The 23620-nt window shown below is 44.7% G+C and overlaps 1 protein-coding gene across 4 annotated transcripts in view; it reads right to left on the reverse strand.

Annotated features, from left to right (window-relative positions):
- The window catches only part of TTYH3 (tweety family member 3), a 74971-nt gene that overhangs the window by 49309 nt on the left and 2042 nt on the right, over window positions 1-23620 (reverse strand). Inside the window, exon 1 of one of the 4 annotated variants that reach the window (XM_053992083.1) lies at window positions 11438-11493. The exons of the other annotated variants lie outside the window; for them this stretch is intronic. Within the exon in view, the coding sequence (XP_053848058.1) occupies window positions 11438-11452 (15 nt within the window). The 5' untranslated portion in view covers window positions 11453-11493. Of the gene's footprint in view, window positions 1-11437; window positions 11494-23620 lie in introns of those variants that run through there. 4 annotated transcript variants of the gene reach the window in all.

The raw sequence follows: 23620 nt of genomic DNA on the forward strand, positions 1-23620 counted from the left end.
AAGGCTGCTCACAGATCTGTCATTCCTCCTTCTCCTCTCCAGGCTGAAGGGTCCCAAGTGTCCCAGCCTCCCTTCACAGGTCAGCCTCTGACCATCAAGTGGCCTTTCCCTACACGTGCTCCAGCTCATCAGCACCTCTCCTGCACCAGGGCCCCAGGGAATGAGGCACTTACACAGCATTTATGCTGGCACACAACTGGAAGGGAGCCCATGCATGTGAAATGGATGATGACCCCATTTTAGGGCTACTCTCAGCTTGCTTGCAGGGCTGGGCAAAGCACAAGCCTTCAGAGCAGGTTTGCCTCCAGCTGCACGTCCCACCCCACCTGATAGGGTCGCCAAGCACCAAGAGGTGACAGATTTGGGCGTGAGAAACACAGCAAGCACCATCAGAGTGCTCTGCATGCTATTGCTTAAAACAACACAATGAAACAGCTGAGGGGAGAGAAGAGGAAAGGCAGGGGAAGGGAAAAAGCAGCAATAGAGAAGTTACATGCTTCAGACTGAAAACAAGGCACCTCGGGAGTTCTTCGGGAGCCCAACTGCAGGGATGCTCCTACATCCCATTGGCTGCTGCCTCGCAGAGCTGCACAGCAACGAGCCCGGGAGGTGGGAGGCTGCCAGCTCGCATGAGAGCTCCCAGCTCAACCCCTCCTCCCAGCCCAGAGCCCGCCTGGCTCATCCTGGAATTGATCCCTGTCCCAAACCGGGGTCAGTCAGGGAGACAGCCAAAGGAGACAGGGCCTTGGTTAAACACATGAGAAGCCACACCACGTTATCACAACAAGAATATAGGATAATCACGTGTTTTATCTTCATCCACAGCTCAGGTTTTGCTCGACAAGCAGGAAGGCAGAACTGCAGAAATAAGGAGGGGGTGGAGGGGAAGGGGTAAGATGTGCAGCTGTGCTTGTGCCTGACACAGCTCAGAGAAGTGCTGACACCCAAAAGGGATTAATACTCCTCAAAGGCAGCACTACACAGCACAAGTGCTGCTTCTGTAGGTGTTTCACTCCATTAATTTAGGAAAGTGAGGGAGGAAGTGGTCTCTACAGAGAAAGCTACCCAGCCCCAGCTTCCCTATGAAAAGGCTCCAATTCCAGGGTTCCAGACCACACCAAAGTTTATAATACAAGATCATAATTCTCAAAGAACAAGCAGGAGAGAGCACAGAAACTGGCATCATGTGGGAAAGGAGCTGATCCAGCTGTTGGGCTCACCACCAGCAACAGCCACAGAGCAGGTCAGGAAGCCTGCTAGGGATGTGGAGGAGCAAAGCTAGTTCTAGTGCCTGAGCAGCACAGCTCACAGCAGGAGAGCTTGTTATGCTTCCCTTTTGCACAGCAACCTAAACCAAATCCCCAGTAGGTCCAAGCAAAAATGAATCTAAGACACAGAACTCGAATGCAGATTTGCAGGCTCTAGCACAAGAAATGTCTTGAGTTCTCTCCATCCACACCCCAAGTCATTATCTTCCAGTAGCATTTAGAGCTAAGAAAAGAATGAACTCCTCTGCCCTATTTCCCAGTCTGTGCAGGAGCAGCTCATCTTCTGAGCAGTCACTGTTGCTCAGGCAGTGAAGTCCCACAGGGCTCACTCTGAGCCTGCCCCACTCAGCGCCTCGGCGAGGGGAAAGCAGCAGCACCTCTCCCTTTTTGCCATTACACAACTGTGCTTACAGCAGTTGTTTATGCAGCCAGGAACACCTACCTGCTTCCCACTATTTATAAACCACTGCAGAAACAACTGTGGTTTGTGTCACTGCCTGCCCCTCCGCTGATCAGACAGCACCAAGGCAGATGAGAAGCACTAGCATGGAGTCAGATAAGTCTGGCTGCTGGACACCCAACTCTGCACTAAACAGGAGGCCCTGAAGCAATCCATGCTGTCAGCTCTGTTGGGCATAGAACAAAGAGCAGATTTAATATCTTAAAGACAGAACCCACAGGTTTCCTGCATGCAAACACACACACACCCATTGCTGCTATGGTTGTCTCAAACAGGGAAAAGCTCCAAGAAACACAGCACCTTCATATGCTTTCTTGTCAGAGAGGAGTAGATCCTGCCACCCTACTAAGTATTAAAACAATTTTAAAGTTTTTAGGGACTGAGTGTACAAATTTGTTTGAAAATCTGTCACATCGCTGTTGGTTGCTTTGAGCAAAACTAATTGCAAAGATATTTGACAAGCAGACAGTTAAATATTAGATTTCTTTATTACTTGGCAGTAACCAAAAAGGTCTGTAATCATTTATATGGGCACAGTTCTCAAGCTTATAAATTACTGTTATTTCTGAATCAACTTACTTTTACTTCAACAACAAAAAAGAGGTAAAAAGCATAGTTTTAATAAGTGAGATCTCTCCAGTTTTGACAAAGCTCTACTTTCCTCATTAACAGCTGCTGCTACATGTGAAGGTGTCAGACTTTTTTTCTCTTCTCCAACACCACAGCTGAACATTTAGCAGCAGAAGAAAAAACAAGAAAGCCACCATGAAAAGTTGTGACAATTGAGCCTGTGATGGGTAGTGTGGCTCTCCCCAGGCTCAAGCAATCACTCACCACATCACTGGTGTGGTCTCTGAGCTGGAGACAATGCCACACTTACAACAACAGCCAGGAAAAGGAAACAGCAATAGAACAGCAGCTTCCAAAACCTGTCATTTACCCCATGCACAGAGGGAAGATAGCCAGGTTTCCCTCTATTTTCTTCTCCTTTTACAAAAAAAGGCTGTAAATCCCTATGTCCTCGAGTGAGACTGACTTTGATATCCACTACACAAATACCAAGATGTGTTGTTTAGGTGAACTACCCAGAGGTCATCATCTCCCATCTGACCTGCTGGAGCAGCGAAGCATGGCAGACACAGCTCCACACTAACAAGCAAGGCTATTTCTGCTGCTGTGCTTGATGATCAAAGCTTTTCCCTAAAATAATAAGATCCCAGGGTCTCCAAGAGCAGTTTGGTAACAGCTAAGATGGGGAGAAGACCCTTCCCTTTCAGGAAGCAAACGCCACACAAGTTTTGTGTTAAGCTTTGTGTTGAGCTTTGTGCTAAAATGATGCACAGCAGCAAGAATGCCTTATTAAAACCTGCAACTAACTTAATCAAGGAATTCTAATATTCATAACTGAACTTAAAAGCACTACCCTCCGGGATACCAGAGAATTTCCCCTCAAAGACTATTCACCTCATTGGCAGTCATGTTGCTTTTCATAATCTTGTTCACAAATTCAATCAAGCTCCAGATAAAATCTAATCAAGTTGGACAAGCTGAATTGCAAGGGCTGTCGTTTCAAGTCCTTTAACAGGAGGTCAGCTCAAAGTAAGCCTCTCATGTCCCAGGACTTGAGCAGGATTATTTCATGTAGCTCATTGCTGTAGGCACCAAAGATCATTTTAGCTCCCCAAACTATTTTTAATGCTCACTCTAGTGGAGCATTTGATCTCTAGACAAGCTGGGTTTAGTCTTCGGTCTTTTTTTGCTCAAACCCTCAGTGGTTTCTCCAGGCACAAAAGTGGCTCTGTCAGGTACAGGAAAGAACAGCTATTCACAAAACTTCATTATTATAATTGTTCTTCAACTGAAGTTTGTCCCTCTGGAAAACATCACCATCCTTGAGAATGACTGCTAGTCTGGAGACACTGGCCATTCCAAAGCAGGTATAAAAGCACCCAGACTGCCAGGGCAAAGCATTAAGGAAGACCTCATCATTCACACTTAAGACATGCTGGTCACTTCACTCTGCCCTCTGGAGACACCCTTTTCCTTTTCCCCTCAACTGAAAAAACAAAATTTAAGCCATAGCCAAGATTTAAATCCTTTGGCTACTCCCCAGCAAACAGGCACTAGGAAAAATTTACTCCCACAAAAATTAAATGAGAGAAGAAGCCTTTTTATAATTAATCAATCCAGACTAAAAGATTCATGAAGCATGAACATAACTTATGATCTTGAAAATAAAACTCTTAATTCTTTTGAATACATGCTGATATTGTAAGAAAAAAAGGATTCAAGTGGTTCTTGGTTCTAAAGTTAACTTTAAAATCCATCTATGGAGCCTGGGAATCACTGGATAACACTTAAATAACATGACAGTGTGACATGGCAAACCAGTGTGACCAGGGTTAAAGCATGTCCAGCCATATCCCACATGTGGCTGTCACCTGACTGCCTTCCTTCTGTTCACCAAGCTCATAAGAATCCTTATTCAGACTAATAGATCTGATGCAGATTCAAGGCAATTCTCTATGAAAGTGGTGTTGATGAAAAAAACGCTTTCATAACAATATTAGTCACAAACTTTATTATAAGAAAAATCTTAAGAGGAGAACACCCTTTTTTCCCATCATCATACGTCCGTGGATAACAAGACAATGAATGGTCCCACTGGCCAAATTCTGAACACTTGAAAAGTAATTATTTCTCAGCTACTGAACAGATAAACAGAACTACCAAGTTTCCAGCTAGCAAGCCACTCCCCTTCTTCCTCTTGTTCAGCATGTGCAGCTCAGGTCATTTCCGATTTTGATTCCAGCAGGAAGAGCTATTTCAGCCAGTGCCCAGAAATAAGAAACTCAGAAACCCAGACTCACTGGCTGCACTGCATTAAAAAAGCACTAGGAAAAAAGGCCACTGATTAAAGGGAGGCTGCCTTTATCTCCAACACACCAAACATCTGAAAGGATGTTCCCTCCCAGACACTTCAATGTATCAATCTTGCTTCCCTTCCTTTCTTTTTTTTTTCTTTTTTAAGTAAAATCTCTATTAAATAAAATAAAGTGTTTGTTCATTTAACTGTTTATCCAGCCAGCTTCAAAATTAAAATATTTCTGCCCTGTCTCCAGTCCAGGTTGGTCCCTGGTGACTATCTCCTGTATTTTACATAACACTATTTCCTTCTAGAAACCAAGCTCTAGGGAAAATGAAGAAGTAAGGAAGCTCGAGCCTATTTATCAGGCCTGACACTTCCTATAAGAATGCAGCCCTGGAAAACCATTTCCCTGACAAATGGATGGGCCTGAACTGAGTTGCACAGCCCTGTATTTTGCTTTCTCATCACTCTTCTAAAGAGGTACAACTCTGAAGAGGGCTTCAAAATGCAGATGGGCTTGAAAGAGGGGAGCTTGCAGGGAAGGGGGGACTGGAGCTATGTGACAGACACCAGCTGAGCCCCAGGGCTCTGGTGAAGTCATCTGTGTCCCTGCTCATCCAGCTGTGGAGTGGCATTGCACCTCAGACCCTGCCACATCCAGAGCTTTCAGGCACATTGGTGAGGAGCACATGCACATACACCACATCACAGATAATCTACTGCCGTAGAAGGGGAAAACTGATCACCTGCTCACGTGGCAACAAGAACTGCTCAAGACTGTTAAAGTGATGGAGAGTGTGGTCTTAAGGGCAGAGGGAAGCACAGAAAGAAACAGCTCTGAAAAGGATGGGTTGATGTGAGCACTTTAAGAGGAATATTCCCTGCTCAGCTACAATTCTGCAGGTCACAAATGAACCAGAAATAAAATGCTGTTACAGACCCTTTCACCAGCAGTCCAGTGGGTTGTTCCATTTGCTCACAGCATTGTTTCCAACTCCAAACCAGAAAGAAGCCATAAAGGGCAGGAAACAGCTCATCTATTAGCCAAAACCAGAAGTGTGGTTTTTTTCCATGATGGTTTAAAAAAAGCTATGGTTTAGGAAAGCCTATGGGGTCACATGAAGGCAGAAGTCAGCCAACATCTTTTATTTGGTTCCTGATTTCTGCTTCTTGATTGAGCACTCCAAGATATTCCAAAAGAGAGATTCAACACAGAGCCTGCCATGTCCCACACTTTTCCACCCAACTCTTAGTGCTGGAGCACTAGGAAGGCACAAGGACTTTGTTTCCATGCCAGGTTTATGCCAGGCCAGGGTTATAACAATTCATCAGCCATGAATATCCAGTGTTTCATGCCTGGATCAGATGTTCACTCTGGTTCACTGGGCAGCTGTTCAAACACCCTGGCCCTGGCCAGCAGGGCTGCTCCTGTGCATACCAGGCCTAGTTACACTATAACTGGAACCAGACCTACCTCTGAGCTGCTGTGAAAACCAGTTTCCAGCCTGGTCAGTCCCTTGATTTAATCACGGAGCAGCCCCAGAGTGCAAAATGTTCCAGCCACTCTCCTGGACCATGACCTCAGGAACCACAAACTTCCACTTCACACAGGTGTGATTAAAAGGTCTAAAGCTGCAAATTTTATTGGGGATGGGAGAGTCACATCAGTGTTAGAATTCTCCATGCAGGACCTCAAATTTAGGTGCCATTGACACAAACAAAGGCTCAGTGTTGAAACCACAATTTTGCACTGTTTCTCTGCTGAGGTCCTGCCTGTAGGTGCCTATCATAGACAAACATCCATTGTTCACAGCCCAAATCTAATTTTAAATCGTGCTGAGTATGTCAGATTACAGTACTGTGCATCTCTTTATCTTGTTCAACAAGCAATATAAATGTATTTATTCCAAATGGGTGCTGGATGCAGTCTCACCAACACACACAGGTCTTGGCACTGCAGCACTGATACAGCAGTGCCATTCCATGGGAAATCAGGACCAAAAAAAGTCTTTAATGTCATTAAAAAGTAAAGGAGACTTTGAGCACACAGTTACAGACAATGGTCAGAGTCTCCCTCCCCATAATGTTTAAAAAAGAGATTTGCAACTCTGTAGAGAAACAGACCCATTTTCCAGAGATTCAGATCACAAGTACAAACTTTGCAGCAAAGTTTGGGCTCCGTACAACTATGGGATTTCCTGGGGTTTCACTGTACACACAGACAAACCTAAAGTCAATTTGTTTGCATGGATTTCTACAACATAAGGATGTTTGGGTTTGATTGTTTGGGGGTTTTAAAAACAACTTCAAAACTCTGGTCTAACTTGTAAGGAAAGTGACAACACTAAGTTTTCTTCTGGGCTCTTCGAGTGTATCTAAGCACCTGCATGCTGCAAAAAGAATCTAAACAAAAAACCACCAGCAACAACAAAACACTCAAACCACACAGGACTTGAGAACATGCAGTTTATCTGGGTTATTAGAAAAAACAATCTTTCCAAACACTGCACAAGAGAGGAAATATTTTTGCAATGCTCCACAGTTCCCAGAAGAGTGACCTCTTCTAGCACCAGCCCCAGCCTGTGCACTGCAGACTTGGACAGCACCAAACCCTTCTGCACTGTAGAGATGCAGAAGAGGAAGTGGTGACACTTCAGGCAGACAAAGCTTTCCTTTTGAGTCCAGGATTGAAAAAAGTGCAAGACAGCAGAATTATAAGTTGCTCGATCGTAATTCTGGCAGGAAACACTCTGCTCTTATCAGCATTGCTTCAAACCACCCTTGTTATGCTAATCCAGTAACTGGTGAACGCTGAAGCGCCCTTGATAGAGAACCATTGTGAGAAAATAGTCCTTGAACATTTGTTTTCACAGCAGCTACATCTGGGGAAGAAATTACTGCAAAGCTTCCACCTCCCAGCAGAACACTGCTTGGATCAGTTTGAGAGGCAGAAATGCCAAGTCCACATGCCCAGTGGAAGCTTTGGCTGCTTCACAGACCCACACCTTGTCAATAAGTGCAGCCCAGCCCTCTGCACTGAGCCATGTGTCATTGGGGCACACAAAGCCCCTGTGCCTTCCTCGTGCTCCAGCTCTAAGAGTTGGGTGGAAAAGCGTGGGACATGGCAGGCTTTGTGTTGAATCTCCCTTTTGGAATATTTTGGAGTGCTCAGTCAAGAACCAAATAAAAGATTGCTGGCTGACTTCTGTCTTCTGAGCAGATTTCCTTACTTGGGATTGCTGCTCCAGTCTGGCCTGCAGTACCAGAGTTAGCACAGCCAGCAGCTCCCCTGCTCCTGTCACCCTGATCACCACCTTCATCCTGACATGCCTCCAGCTGCTCTGCGAGGACCATTCCATGCACAGCTTACACAATGCCGTGAGGTACACGAAATACCAACTTTTCTCTAGGAAAAAAGTGAGCCCCACAAGCTAAAAGCAAAATTGTGCCTTTTGTAGAAAGCACTGACTGCAATTTGATTTCTCTACTTGTGATAAACTTACTCTTTGCAACTTTTCACTGTGTATTTCACTGGGAAATTTAAGCCACTTTGGACACTTGCTGTTGATAATGGAGACTTCCTCCACTTCCCCACCTACTTAAAGGCAATTCATCTCACAACTGCAATTCTGCATTCTGAAAGCATCACATCCTCCCACCAACAGACAGCTCCCCAGTCAGCAGTCCTGGGCCTTTGAGCTTGAAAACCTTAAACACACTGAAGCCTTCCTGCAGAAAACCCACAGCACTACTCACTGAGGCCAAAACTATAAAGCAGAAGGAGGAAGTGGGTTTTCTTTCACATCCCAAACTGGCTGATAGCTCCCCCCTCACAGTGCAATCCTGAGCTATTCTTCCCACCAACTCCTTTTTCTCTTGTCTCTACCTAGGTATGCTGAGATTACTGCATCTACTGTGTATTTCTGCTACCTCTGGATTAATAACCAATTTGTATAAATAACCAATAGTGTATTTCTGCTACCTTTGGATTAATAACCAATGCTTTCTATCCATGAAGAATCACAAGACAGAAGTGCTACAGCAGAAGAGCTTGACGGGCCAAGCCCAAGGTGTTGCACAACCAGCCAACAAACCTCAAGGGAAAATTCCCTTTCAAGGGAAAAGCTTCTCCAGTCACAACAGCTGAAGCTGTTGGGTCACAGCCCCGACACAGCACAGCCACCAGGGGAGGATCCACCAGCACCTGCTGAAGAACAGGCACCAGTGCTGCTCCTCACCTGGTCCTCACTTGGCCTTGGGAGGGACTTGCACTTCTAACCCACAAACCAGGCCCTTTTTCTTTCCCTAATATGTTCACAACTTCTGACTGGCAGATTTGGGGTTACAGTGCCTTTCAGAATGAAAGCCCAGGAGCACAGACTCTTCAGTCTGCTGTTTTAAGCCTCCCATCTCAGGTTAGAAACACAGCCCACAACATTCAAACTGGAAGTATGAGGAGGGATCCAGCAAAGGAAGGAGAAATCCACTGGTCAACAGCCAGCTGCCTCCTCTGCTTCCTACTCTGCACTCATCCACTGCAGCTCTTTGAAGCAACAGGGAGTCAGGAGAGAGTCCTGGCCTGAGAATTCTTGGGAAGGATTATTTAATCCAGCCTCCCATACAACACTGAGGCCACAGCCATCGATAGCTGAGCAATGGGTCATTCCTGCCATGAGCCATCCCTGTGGTTGCTCTGACTTTTGGCCTATCATTCAACACACACCTTCTGGTGCCTTAAAATGACTTTTGTATGTTTGCAGCATCACTGAGGTTGGCCGCTTCCACTAACAACAACACAAAGAGCATTTATCAGTCCTGCAGGGAGTACTTACACAAACTTAAAAATTAAATTAGGCTACTTAAGAACAGCTGTTAGTACTAGATCAGCATTCTCAGTGAGAGGTTCCAGAATATCAAATGCAGAAATACATGATATCACCCTTTCTTACTGCTGTGGTTCCTGGAACGCATTTTCATCTACACCAGGAACTGGTGCTTAGTTACTTATTTGCTATTTGCCTGCTGTGTTTACTTTTATTTCAGTGTCTTTCAGTTCACTGCTGCAGCTGGATGGACTTTCAGCCACCTTATCTTGACCAGTGAACCACATTCCTTGGCTTTACAGCAACCTTCAGCACTGATACCTACAGTTACCTTCATGGCTAACTTTGCACTTGCAAACAGTTTTTCTGAAGCACCAAATGCCTTGTTACACGTGCAGATCTGCAATTTGCCTGTTTGGAACATTGTCCCAAAGTGGAATTCACGAGTGTGTAAAACAGAAAAACTCCAGGCTATGTATGAACTCTCCCATGAAGGTTGCCACAAAAGGGAACCAGGTGTATCACTTTGCATGAGTAGTTTTATACATATTTTTAAGCCAGGCAACACCACACATTCAACTTGCACTTGAAATATGTCAGGCTTGAGATCCTCCCTTCCCTACAGGAAATTTTTCTTCCTATTCTTTATAGACAGATATTTAAAGCCTCATTTGGGAATATATTTTGGGTGAGAATCCTAATCAGGAACAAAAAACCCTACTTGCCCCAGTGCAGGACTCACAGTATCTCTTATTTAAGCTTATTCTCTAATTAGGTGGGGCTGTCAGACCTCACTGATTGCAGGACCAGCAGTAAAAATACAATAAAAAGAAGAGAGACATGTCCTCCTCAGCAATTTTGTATCACTGCTAGTGATCAGGATCCCTTTCCACAAACTCGGCTCTCTGAAAACACCATCACTACAAAAAGTAGTTCAGACAACAACAGAGCTGCTCTCACCAAGCCCATTCGATTGGTGGGGAACATTATCTTGACTCCCAACCTGGACAGAAAGCTGGATCTTTGACAAGAGACTTTTCACAGCACTTAAGGGCTGGCAGCAGTTGCCCAGAATTCTTCACCCTTTTAGCAGGTGTTAAAGCTCCTGGGAGAGAGCCAGGCAGTACTTTTGACTGACTGAAGCAATCGAGTCTTTCATTACATCACCCAAACACTGCAAAGAGTGAGAGCAATCCACTAGAAAGAAGTTTTGACCAGCCCCATGATAAGATACCCTGAAGCCACGGACCAAATATCTGCAATAACTCCCGTGCTTCATGCTGCCTTTTATTGAACAAAAGCAAGTGGTGCATAAACTGCAGAACAATGTAGAGCAGAGCAGCTGCTCAAACACTCCTACAAAGCACTCAGTAACTGTTCTCACTTAAATCTATGCAGCATAAAACCAACTACAATACCAGTGGCAGTAACTGTGTGCAAGTAAAGTAGTTCTCTTTCCTTTATGGGTCTGCAGAAGAACATTACATGACACTGTTTGTCTTCTCTGCAGAAGGAGCTAAAGACAGAAGCTTTTGATTTTGCTGGTTCTTCCCATCATCTCTGACAATAAAACAACTCAAGTTTATGCTAAAAGAGAGTGCAAGCTTGAATGTGTATTGAGAAAGTATTTTAATTTAACTCTGCAGACAGCATTAGCGGGAAAAAAATGCAGCACTTTATAGCAGACAAACCTTACCCTTTACAGACTGGAGGAAAAGAGTATCCATGACTGGGAAGTGGGAAAAAGGAAGGCAAGGGATGGCTAGAATGTGTCCCTGGTGCCTTCAGGGGTTTAATCTCATTAGCTGAGCCAATGCAGCCTGGTGCACTTGCACCTAGAGATCAGTAACAGGCTCTCTGTAGGCTTTACCTTGCCCTGCTAACGACACAGATTCACCTTCTCAAGGCTTTGTCACACCAGTTTAAGGACACACCACACACGTGAACCTGTGTCCTTCCTCCTCCCCTGTTCTCTGGTGACACAGCCCCTGGGTGCCACACTCAGGTCATTATTTACCCTGCTCTGCTCCATGATAATGAGGGGGCAGCTCTTTCCTGCATTCTTTGTGCCTCTATCCTCTATCCTAGGTGCCATAACCCTGTTTATGACATGCTGGTTGCTATGGAAGTGATTGCATTGTCACTAGATTATGCCCTCAGGTGGAAAGCATGTAAGGGAAGGCACACGAACAGGTTTTTGCATACATTTGAAGACATGATAGTGCAATCCTACATGTAATGACTAGCAGCTTCAGCAGTAACTTCCAGACACAGAATATGATCATGAGGGACAGCACGGCATCAAGTTTTCATGTGGTTTTCTCCTGAAGAATGAGATATTTTTAATTTTCCTATCACTGGCTGCCACTATTTTATTTGAGACAGTGCCCTGCAGCTGAACAGTACAGTCCCTGCCACTTTCCCAGGCTCCTGAAAATACTTCTGCACTCAAAACACTGTCTCTGAAGATCAGGGTGAAAGAAGTGACAAGATCATGTAACCAGGCTCCACAACTCCAACTGCCCTTTTGTTGATTACTGTCTCTTACAGTGCATGGATTTGGAGAGCAGCAGCCAGAGAGACAGATCATCTCAGATCTGACACGCCTGGTGAGACGCATGACTAACTCAGCTTGAGCCAGGACGTGCCTGGAATGTGTAACCCCTCTTGGAAGCCTTTTCACCAGGGGCACAAGCTTGGGGGTTTATCTGCCTGGATGGTAAATACATGATAGCAAGGAGAACAGCATAAACAGCCTAAAGACCCTGGTCCTTGTGAGCAGCTGGGAATCACACGAGATGCTTTCCTACCTACTGAGATCCCACTCAGCAGCAGTGGAAGAGCTTTAGATCTTCACAGCCAGGATTGTGCAAGAACCAGCAGCCCAAGTGCAGCACTGATGCACCATTCCCCCAGTTGATGGTATGTGCACACACACACAAACTCTTCCTCCAGCCATCAGCTCACTCATCTACATCAGCAGAAATACTGTCCTGGAACACAAAGAGCCACACAGGCCAAACCACAGGTGTACCAAGAAAAAGATTCTTATCCCAGTATAGTTAATGTTTTGAGTACAAAAAGAAGATACAACTTGCAGTTAACATCAGACTTTTCACCATGTACTATTTCCTTACTGCAGCATTAAAGCAGCGCTGCAGTTCCGTTTCACACGTGTATTTTTTTTGTCCAGGACAAAAAATATTCCTCACTGGGAATAAAGCTGAGGACAATAGCAGTTTCCAGAAGCTCTCAGCCCTGTTTACAGTTAGCCATATTCATAGCACAAGGCCATGACCACGCACTGCCCAAGGTCTGAGTGCAGCTACACAGAAAATATTCAGGATCTCTATTTTCCCAGGAGACGTGACCAGTGACTTGTTGGAAGGCAACAGCATGTCAAAGGCTAGTTGAACACAACTCAAGGATAAAAGCCTAGTTGATCACATCCTCAAGGATGACAGCCTTGTAGGACTAGCTTTAGTATCAAAGAAATGCTGATGGATGTGTTTGTGAGTAGGAAGTAAAGAACTAAACTGCTGGTGAATCCCAGCTGAAGGCACAGATGTTAGAAAGGAAGCTCAACATTCACTACATCTGACAAAGCAGCAAATTTCACTTTGGCAGAGAAAAAAAAAACAGACACACCTGGTTTGAACTTGAACCTTGATGAACTTTCAAAGCCTATCCTAGAAACTGGTTCTTTCTTAGGAACCTCGTGTTTAATTTATTGCATCACATAACCAAGACCACCCTTGCTGGAGCCAGCACATGTAAACCAAACCTAATTATTAAGTTAGTGATGAGAGTCCAGCCCATGGGTTACACCTGCAGAACTACATTTCACCAGTGGTATTTGTCACTGCTGTGGTCCAAGAGGCACCTTTCCTCCCATCAGCAGAAGGTGATTCAGATCTGTCCACAAAAAAGAACTTGGATCTGCAGAGGACATTGAGAGGTGAGTCAACAACAGGCAGAAGACGTCATATCTAGCAAATAGCTAGCAAATGTATTTAGGACAGGAATAAGACAAGCAGCCATATCTCAGAGCAACATTTTCTTGAGAAAAAAAATTAACAGCGGTGAAATACTATAGCAGGCAACTGAATTCTAATAGCTGCAAGAAAATGCACACAAAAAAGGTTGAAAGGGCACTGCAGTGAGACACACGTGACCCAGCAAGCAGTTGCCTCAGTAAGAATTTCAGACATAAGATACAAGTACAGAGAGAAGAAGAATTAACATGCCAAGGAGGGATTAGGGTAACCAGATCCCCATACCTTCTCATCATCCTCTGCTGGGAGAGGAGGCAAGCTCACAGCTTGTCCCTTCCTCCTTCTCCCATAACCTCCACATCACCCGAGGCGAAAGCTAAGCTGCACTAATAAAAACAGCAGAGCCAGCGTAAACTGTCCAACCTTGTTATTTACACCTCAGCAGAACGCTCCCAGCATCCAGGATCACTTACACGGCTTCTCCAAGACCTTGGAAGCAGCTCCCAGAGCGCCGCTCGTCCACACGGAGAATTCTGTCAACAGCACCTGACGTATTTCATATTCATCATCTTCACTTTGCCATTTAATATTGGAGCGTTTAAAATGCTGAAGAGCTTGTGTTCAAAGGGATTTTTTAGTTTGCAGCAGGTCAGGCTGAAAAAGCTCAGAAAAACCCAGCCTCTGCAGTGATCAAGAGGTTCACTGCTAGAGTACAAAACCTTCCCCAGAACATGGTCTCCAAGACCAGCCAAGAACCTCAGCAGGATATTTACCAAGTTGCACTTATGTGACCGAAAGGCAATTTTAACCTTGTAAATTTGCTGCTGCAGCTAATTTGTCCACTCAGGTTGATCCAACCTTTGTTGTCTAACCTGCAGGAATTTTAAATATATACAGAAATAAGGAAAGGCCAGCAGACCCAGCATATTTGACCTCAGAGGCCAGGGATGAAGCCCAGTCCCACCCGAGTTCCAGGCACCACTCAGTCTCATAAACCAACAATAACTCAGACTGTGTGGGGAGAGGATGGGAAGGACAAACAGAAGACAGCAGCCACATACTGTAATACAAAAAGGCACACAAGAAGTGTTGTACAGTGGTTTTAAAATAGCACCCTCATCAGAAGTAAAGACTTCTGTTTAGCTACAGAAGTGTCAAAAAAATCATTCCATCCTCACTGGATGTACTATCTGTGCTTTCCACTAAATCCAGACAGAAGAAGACCCAAAACACAGCTGATCCATTTTTTCCTGCCACCTACTCCAATTGAAACAGCTTGCCTCTTAAGGGAACATGAACATTAATACTTGCCATTGCCTAGCAGTACCTCTGATCTACTCTTGTGCAACAGCTCCCATTTTTTTCAAGTCCAAAATGTTCATTCTAACCTTACTGAAGTTAAAAATTCTAAGGAAATAATATTAAAAAATGAAACCTATCTCTTCAATCATCTCTGTCTAAGCCCAGTGGCTGGCAGCTCTCTCCATCCCTGCCTTTTCCTAGGTCTGTGCTTTTCTCTGGATTGCTTGCACTTGACAGCCTGTCAGCCCAATGCTAAAAGGAGATTGTATTATCAGGGTCTACCATGGCATTCACAAGGATCAGAACTACAAGCAGAGATGCAATAGGGTAGAAATAAGTCCTTCCCTGGAATCCTTTCCCTCTAGTTCTTCTTCTGCAAAAGAAAAAAACCCATGGGCATTTCAAAGGTACCAGAAGCAGCACAAGCTTCTTTCAGAAGAATCCAATCATCTGTTGCTGAGGGTCAGCTGCACAAATTAGTTCTGAAAATTACCTTGCTTCCCATTTCAGAAACAAGAAGAGATTACAGAATAATAGAAGTTCACTATTGATTTTCTTCCCCCAGAAGACTCAAAAAAAGTACCTGGTACTTTTCATTGTAGAACATCCGGCTATTCACTAACTTCCAAAAACCAAAATGGGCGCTGTGTGCAACGCCTGCAACTGTTCTTGTTAACTTATTCCAAAAGTGTAATTCCACTGGATGCTAAAAGCTTTATACAATATTCCATATTAAGATAATATTTTCATTTGATTCTCCTTCCTCTTTTCTCTCTTTGAAAGCTACATTATTACACCTCCCAAGGAAAAAAAATATTTATAAGCAGGACAACTCCACCCTTTCCTCTCAGTTCAACACCACAAGGCAAGATTCAGCCAGAGGTCAGTCACAACAAACACTCAGCTGCTTCTTTCATTTCTATGCCCTTGCACGTTCCTCACCAAAAACCAGAACTGAGAAGAGTTCACCATATCTGCATTTGCCAAAAATCCACGATTTCTGCAATTGATGCAGCACAGCTTATAACAGCTGCAAACGTTCCTGGGCTCTGATAATTATAAGCCCATGGCTGGGTGTCTAATTAAAGGAGGAATGAATTAATGAGTTTTACCAAAGGCTTTTGAGTCACCATTATAATTCTCACCCTTAATCGGCTGCAGGACACTCAAAGGACACCGTGAGCAGGATCAAGAGCAGAGAGGGGGGATAAACCACCCGCAGCTGATGCTTCCCCCATCACGTTCCTCTCCAACATGTCACTGTCATTCAGACCCCGACAGCCAGATCAAACCCAGCAGGAAAACGCCTGGGCTTTTTGGACAGCTGAATACAAAAACGCTTCCTGAAGCTGCCACAAAGCGCTCCCCGGCCTTTGAATGCCGAGAGGGAGCGGAGAGATGCGGGCGAGAGGCTCCGCAGAGCGCTGACTCCGGCACTTCCATTCATCCCGGCCCCAGCCCCCACCCAGCGCCGACAATTACAGTTCAGTCTCAGGCTCCCAAGGAGGCAGAAATTGAAAACACGTTTTCATTGAAGCACAGCTTGAATTTCATGAATTCCATTACTCCCGACTTTCTCAGCATTTCCTGGAGCGAATACTGTAAAACCAGGGAGAAAAGGGGATGGGGCGGGCCATAGGTAAGGCAGCAATCCTGTGTCCCCCCTGTGACCACGCCAGCCCAAAAACGGGCTGGAGGCACTCGCAGTGAGGATGCGACACAGGCTATTCCTAGACTAAAGAAAATAAGCATAGATGAACCACAGACTCAAGGAGGAAATAAAGTAACAAGCTGCCGGAGGCGTCGGAACAGCAACAGCTACAGGCACAGCCCCGGTGAGGAGCATTACAGTTTCAGCAAGCAGCAGAAAGCATCTCTTTGGCAGACTGAGGCATTCTTAGCTCCTAGAGCAAGAGTCAAAATTACCAGTTTATCAGCTACAGGAACTTGAGCACACTGCTGAACTTCAAGAAACCTCATCCCAGGGAAAAAGCGATTTTAATCAGAGAAAACAGGTAGCACCGAGCAGCTTTTCCACGTGTACAGTTGTAACACAATCAACTTTGGAATTATTCAGGCGTGCTAATTAACACCCTATGGTTAGCTTTGACACCATTAGCAATACTTTTAATGGCTCTGTCACTGACACCATCTTCCCTTTTTCCCCAAGCCCAGCTTGGGCCTTATCTTAAGGAGCATTACATCATCTACTGCACCAAGGCCTCCTTGTAACAGACACTATTATGCAACTGAAGTGCCTCCATTTGGATTTTGGCGTTATTTTGAATTTCGGCGTTGAATAGAAGGCTTGTTTAAATTCCCTGCATGAACAGCAGCATTTTACAGCCTGAAAAGGCCGTCCATGCACAGACACCAACACTGGCATAACAACGTGTCTGAATGTGTTATACGTTTGTGAAACATCCATTCCCCACATTCCCTTTTCCCCTCGTCCAGGAATAAGTCCTGCATTGTTAGGGCTGATTAGCAATATCTTTCATCCCTAATTTCACACTACAAAGGGCTTTCATGCATATGCACGTGTGGCACCATTCTGAGCCCTATCAGCCAGAAAAAGCATTTAGTAGTGACCGAGGAAATCAGGAAATGAAATCGCAATCCGAGGGTGCAGCTCCAGTTTAAGTGAAGGTGAAGGGGAGTGTGAGCTCTTTCCCTGGATAGTTTTAATGCTGCTCTCACCATTGACCAAAAACTGCTCATTTGTTAAAATAATAACTAAAAAGAGGGGCTGGCACACATTACATCTGCTGAAGCAAGCAACCTGATAAGCATGTGAAAGCACATATTATTGCAAATGTTACCCTTATGTTACCCAGTGCTTGGAGAAGGGAATGGCACAAGCATCCTGACTGAGCTACACCAACTGCTGTGGCCATGGATTGCACGCTAACCTACTTTTCTTTCTTCTTGCAAGAGAATAGCCTTTCAGCCTTAGCACACAAATGACTGCTTTGCAAAAACGTGCACATTTGCAGCTTACCAAACCCTAAAGCTCACAATTACAAGATCAGACTGAAAAACTATAAGAGGCTCATTACGCAGAAATCTAAAAAAAAAAAAAAAAGTTTGAAATGAAAGCTTTTGCAACATGAAAGTGCTCTGTGTTTTGCTCTTTCCTAGTTTATCTAACGCAAAAAAAAAAAAAAAAAAAAGAAAGAAATAGCATCAGCATGGCTCTGCCCCACAGCCACTAATCACTAGATACCTGGAGACCCCTTTGCTATGCACCAAAATAATTTCTGGTTTGAGAATAAATGTAACCAATTCCCAGTTTTTCACTGCTGCAACACATCAGTCACTCCTTGAAGTGGAGGAAAGGAGAGGATTTCTAACAGTGATGACTTTTTTGTTTTTTCAGACTGTCATATGAATGCATCCCCAGGACTAGAAGTCTTGCATGAACTTGATCCTCCTTGATTTTAGCTCATCTGTCTTGTTAATCATTGTCATCAGCTAAAACAAAGACCTGGTAGGATGACATACCCAGAAAGTGCAGCAGTCTTGCCAAGAGAGGAGCAAAGTTACTGAGCTTGGATATTATTATTATTATCTCAGCATTCATCAATAAGTCCCTGAGTATTATGAGTCTTATTTATGTCTTAACAGTGAGAACTGAGGTTCAGTGCAGTAGTTAATTCTGATATATTCCAAAGTTACTTGGGTCTCATCTGAATTTTAGAGCAAATAAATTCCCAGACATCACATCCCTTCCCCCAGCTATGGGAATCACATCCAGCTGAAAACAAGCCAAGTTCTCCTACTCACTCAAGGGGAATGGGAAATCTCCACCATAACTGGTGGAAAAGTCACTACTGAAAATTAAAACAGAAACAAGAAGAGAACTGACAGTCACCAAGAGGTTAATGCATACAAGGTGCTGACTCCCCTTCACGCTAAGAAAATTAAGAGTGAGCACCACCTTACTCACTGCTTCCTTGCAGCCACCCAAGCAAATTCACTTAACATCAAAGACTGTGAAAGAATGACTTCAGGAGAAGCTTTGGCCATCATCACTGGCCCTTCAGCACACCCATCCTACAGGTACAGGAGTGTCCCCTGGACGGGGTCACAGCGGGGTGACCGTGCAAGCTCTGCCACAGCAGAGTCCTACAACACAAACATCACCAACTCTGGACTTCACCCTTTCCATCAGTGAGTGCTGCTGGGGGAAGGGGAGCAGGAGAGGAGGTGTAAAATTAGCCTTGTCCTGGAAGAAAAAGGAGAGGAAAAACACCAAACCAAATGAAACAGAAAGAACAGAAAAGAAGACAAATTCCAAGGGATTGGAGAGTGCTTGTTCCTCTGAACAAACACTTTCAGGCAAGAAACCCGATGAGACACAGGCCCATAACTTTCCTCTCTCTCATACCTAATGGACAGGTTTTTGTTTACAGGTTCCAAAATAAATATAATCCCAAAATACAAGTAAGAGCTCAAGAAGACTTGTAGCACAGCCCCTTAATCCACATTCAGAACCTCGGGATTAAGTCAGAGAAAGCACCTGACTTCCTGCCCTTAATCTCCAGAGTCATGCCTAATGGGATATGTTCCTCTGGGTGAGAATTTCTCACTTTCCCTAATAATGAAAAATAAAGAACACTAAAAATCCTCATCAACATCAGCTTTAAGCACTGCTTGCTTTATTGGATCAACATTTAAACAAAGGCACTTGGTTAACCTGGAGACCACAGATGTTCCTCTGCTCAAAAGGGCATGAAGGGGAAAAGAACAAAAAGAGACAAGACACGCTAAGACTGAACTGAATTTGCTTACCCCTTTCTCCAGACTGCTAGAGATCAGGTTTTGCAGACCAGGAGTCCTATGGTGTTACACTCATGTGGATAAAAATGGAGCATTCTCAGGAAGACAAATGTTGTGTAGGTGCAGAAGCACCAGGGTGCCAGTGGCTGGCCACCACAACCAGACACATTTTCAACTCTGGTTCTACCCTTCCAGCTGAGACCAGCATGGCACCTTCAGGGCACCACATGCTCCATAAATGTGTCTTAAGACTGGGAAGCTCACCAGGCTGGGCACCAGCATCTTCTCTGTGCAGGATGAACAGTTTTAGGATCCTACCCAGAGGAAGCGAGCATGGTTTACATCCTTGCACACTCACCTGCATCTCCTTTCCTCCATGCACCACAAGGTGTTTCGCATTCCTCCAAGACACCTTTTACCCCTGTGTACTGTGCTAAAACCATGCCTTTAGAACAGTTGCTTTTTTTGACTAGAGTAAGGTAATTACAGCCAGCGTTTCCAGAAACTGCCAGTTCTCAGGAGACCATCTGAAAACGTGGCAGCACAGCATGGGTCAGCAAAACAAAGCAAGGCTGCAGACAGAAAGCTGGCAAAGGTGGACTTTTTTCCTCTCTGCATACCATATGCTGCTGCATGACTGGATGAATGGTCAACAGAAAACATTTTTACCTTTGGTATTTTTGGTTATTCATTGTGATGCAGCTCCTCAGTAAAGGCTCTTCCAGATCAAAGACAGAAGAGTCAGAGCACAGCACCAGTTTGCTGATAGGAGGCATTACTGCATGGTTACTCATGCAGCCAACACTGATGAGTAAAGGGAAGAAGGAATTTACCAGCAGTTCTTAAAAAATAAAAACAACTTAAATTTCATCAGAAAACATTGGATTCTACTAACAGGGGTCATTTAACCTTTCTGGAAATATGAGCAAACTGGTGCTACAGCAGGATAGCTGATCAGACCTTGGAAAAGGTCCATCTGTTCTTGAAAGAAAGAAACCTTCAGTCCAACCCTTGAAGAAAGGCACATTACCCTCTGACTTTGAGCCAACTAGACTAAAACACGTCATCCAACTTGACTAATACACATGTTTCCAATTTACAGAAAGACTCTTGGTTTCAAAATTGAAATAAGATGCCAGTACAGTAGAGGAAGTTCTAAAACAATCTCTATAATCCAAGTTTTTTGGCAGTTTGGGCTCCATCATGTTTCTCCAGCCAAGAAATACTTCCAAAGACGACGTTAGCTGTTATGTGTAGGGAAACAGCCTCACAGAGCCAGAAAGTACCTGACAGAATTAATTCCTTTCTGAACCTTTGGCTATGGGTTCAAACACACATGCCTTGGATTAGAGTCTGCAAGCCAAAAAAAGGGAAGGATCGTTGGGCTTACACAGCACCTTTCCCTGCTGGATCCCTTCTCAGCACACGTACAGAGGGAGAAAAAGAACACTACGACACGACAGCACTGACAGATGTATGATGGGAAACTCCTGGGTGACAACACTGAAGAGAGCATCTCAAAGCCAAGGATAGAGCATGTCCCTGCTCTTATCACTGCTTCCTCCAGCACGATTCTGCATCTTAATTGGTGTGAATCAATCATCAGTCATCTTCCAAAGCACAAACAGCTGCCATTACACCTACTAACCGTGCATCTGCAGCTCTGACTCGTACTGAGAAGGCACGAAGCGGTGCAAGGGATGAGTTTCAAAGATGCTGGAGAATTTTCCTCTATTCTAGCCTGACTCACACATAACCTTTGCGTTTACATAGGTTTGTTTCAACATAGCCAGTTTCCAGCAATGAAGAAAAAGCAGAAACTCCAAAGGGCTCCGTGGCTTAGCTTTTACAGCCTCTTTTCTCCTTCACTGTTCACAGTGCACTTCTCAGCCCACAGTCAGACTCCTGAGATAAAGTGCTGTAGCCTCCTTTTCTGTCAGTGTACAGACACCCTGAGTGGAGCAGATATCCCATTACCTGTTGTTGTGCTGTATTACAAAGCCATTCAGCTTTTCTATTTCTCTCCAGCACATGACCTCCACACTACTTCAAGGCTCTTCACCAACTCTACCCTGAGAAAGAAAGTGAATTCAATGCCACACAGCTAAGTCAGTCACAAGTAGGAGTACCTACATTGCTAAATAAATTAAACTAGTGACAGCAGCAGTCTCAGGACCGTCTCACTGGGCCAATCAACTGAACTGGAAAGTAAGTGGACAGTACTGGCAAGATCATCATGATCTGATCAGCAGCAGAAGGCAGGGAGACCTGAACTGGTATTAGCATGATGCTGTCAGAAGGAACAGGAGCTCTGCTCCATTTTTACATTCCCTTCACTCTAGAATTTGTGACTCACTACACAATGAAAAGGCTTTGCAGAGCACTGCAGTATGACTCAGATGAGAATACAGCCAGAACAAAGCTGTTCATATCAAGATATTTTCAACCCCAATGATTCATGGGAGGATTAGGAAGAGAACTGGTCTGATAAGATCCTCTGTAGGGAGGACTATGGAGCAAGTCCTGCAAGTAGCACATGAAGGCAGCTCTGACAGGACTCACCAGCGTGCCAAACCCCTGCAGAAGAAGGATTACAACCCCAGCTCATTCTACATGGAGATTCACCTCAATTCCCCCAGAAAAAGAAAACAACTGGTTGTACTGCTTGTTGTGGCAGAAGCAGAGCATCTGAAGGACATCAGGATACACATACATTTTTAAACAATCTAGTCCAGAGGGGAAGGATCTGTTCTACTCCTCCACACGCTGGTCTAACCTAACGCAACAAGATATGCTGTGGAAGAAGATAAAGGGTAAAGTAATACCGAGAGGGAGAGTGTTTTAGAGCCCGACTCAGGTGAGGAAGGTATGCAGCCAAAACCTGCAGCTGCACTGATCTCAGCCCTTGGCAGCAGTACTGCCATGAGCATTTCTCATGCTCTCAGACAAAAGGAGGAAGCCCCGGTAGGTTGGTACACAATGGCTGCAGCCGCCTTGAGACAGCCCAGCGCACAGCGGGCGGCCCTGCTGCTCTGGCCAAGGGGCTGCTCGGGACAGAACAGCAGAAGCAGCCATTGCATCTGCATCCTGCTAGACATCCCCCATCACCCAGGGTCCCAGAAGACTTAACAAAGACCGAGACTTCAAAGACTGGCAGCACAGTGCTTATCTGCCCTCCTTCAGAGAGGTTTCAGGGCACAATCGCTGGGCTGCTGCTCCAGGGGAATAGCGGCTTGGCATTACACTAATCCTGCTAGGCAGAGGTGCAAAGCCTCTTCAGGCAGCAGCCTCCTCACCTGCAGCAGCACGTGGCACTGCAACAAGTGACAGGAAACATGCAAACCCAAGCCACTGCATTCCACTTCTGGCTGGAGTGGGATGTTCAGTTGATGCACAATTTCAAAGCCCGTCATCAAAACACGAGTACAAGAAACAGGTGGGTATTTACTAAAAGGTGACTAAAGAAAAGAGTTTTATAAGGAAAGTGCTGCTTTCCCGTGGTCATGGGTTGGGAAATCTTTTCTAGAGAAGCAGTGAAGAATCAGAAAGGGTACATTGCTTCCTTCCTCAAAACAAGTCAGAGTGGGACTGGACAGTGAGCCCAGCTGTATGGCTATTTATGGACAACAGTCCAGCTACCTGATGAATTGGAGTCATGCAGTTTAGCAAAGGTAATCCTTCCTTACTGCAGCTAGGGACACCCTGCCCTTACCTGTCCCAATAAACCTCATCTACCATCCCCCTACTGACCTCTCCTCAGCCCCTGGGGAAATCAAACGCAGTGTGTAGTTTAAAAGTTCATACTTAGAGTATCAATCACTAATGGAATAGAAAACAAAAACATACACAGTTTGCACCAGTGAAACCTACAAAGTAAAGAAAAATAAGCCAAAGTTAAAATTAAAAAATGGACTTCCTAATGTTGAGGATGTATATGATCTCACCTGTTAAATATGAAAGGTTCCTAAAGAGAAGGGAAGACAATGCCAGCACAGGCTGCACACAGAGCAAGAAGTGCAAATTAACAGAAAAAAAATTCTAGAATTCAAACCAAAAGGCCTTCAGAAGCATTTAAAGCACAAGAGAGCATTTATCATTACAGTTCCCAGTCCTGGATTAAG

This window comes from Vidua macroura, chromosome 16 (assembly GCF_024509145.1).
Source record: "Vidua macroura isolate BioBank_ID:100142 chromosome 16, ASM2450914v1, whole genome shotgun sequence".
Classification (NCBI taxonomy): Eukaryota; Metazoa; Chordata; class Aves; order Passeriformes; family Viduidae; genus Vidua; species Vidua macroura.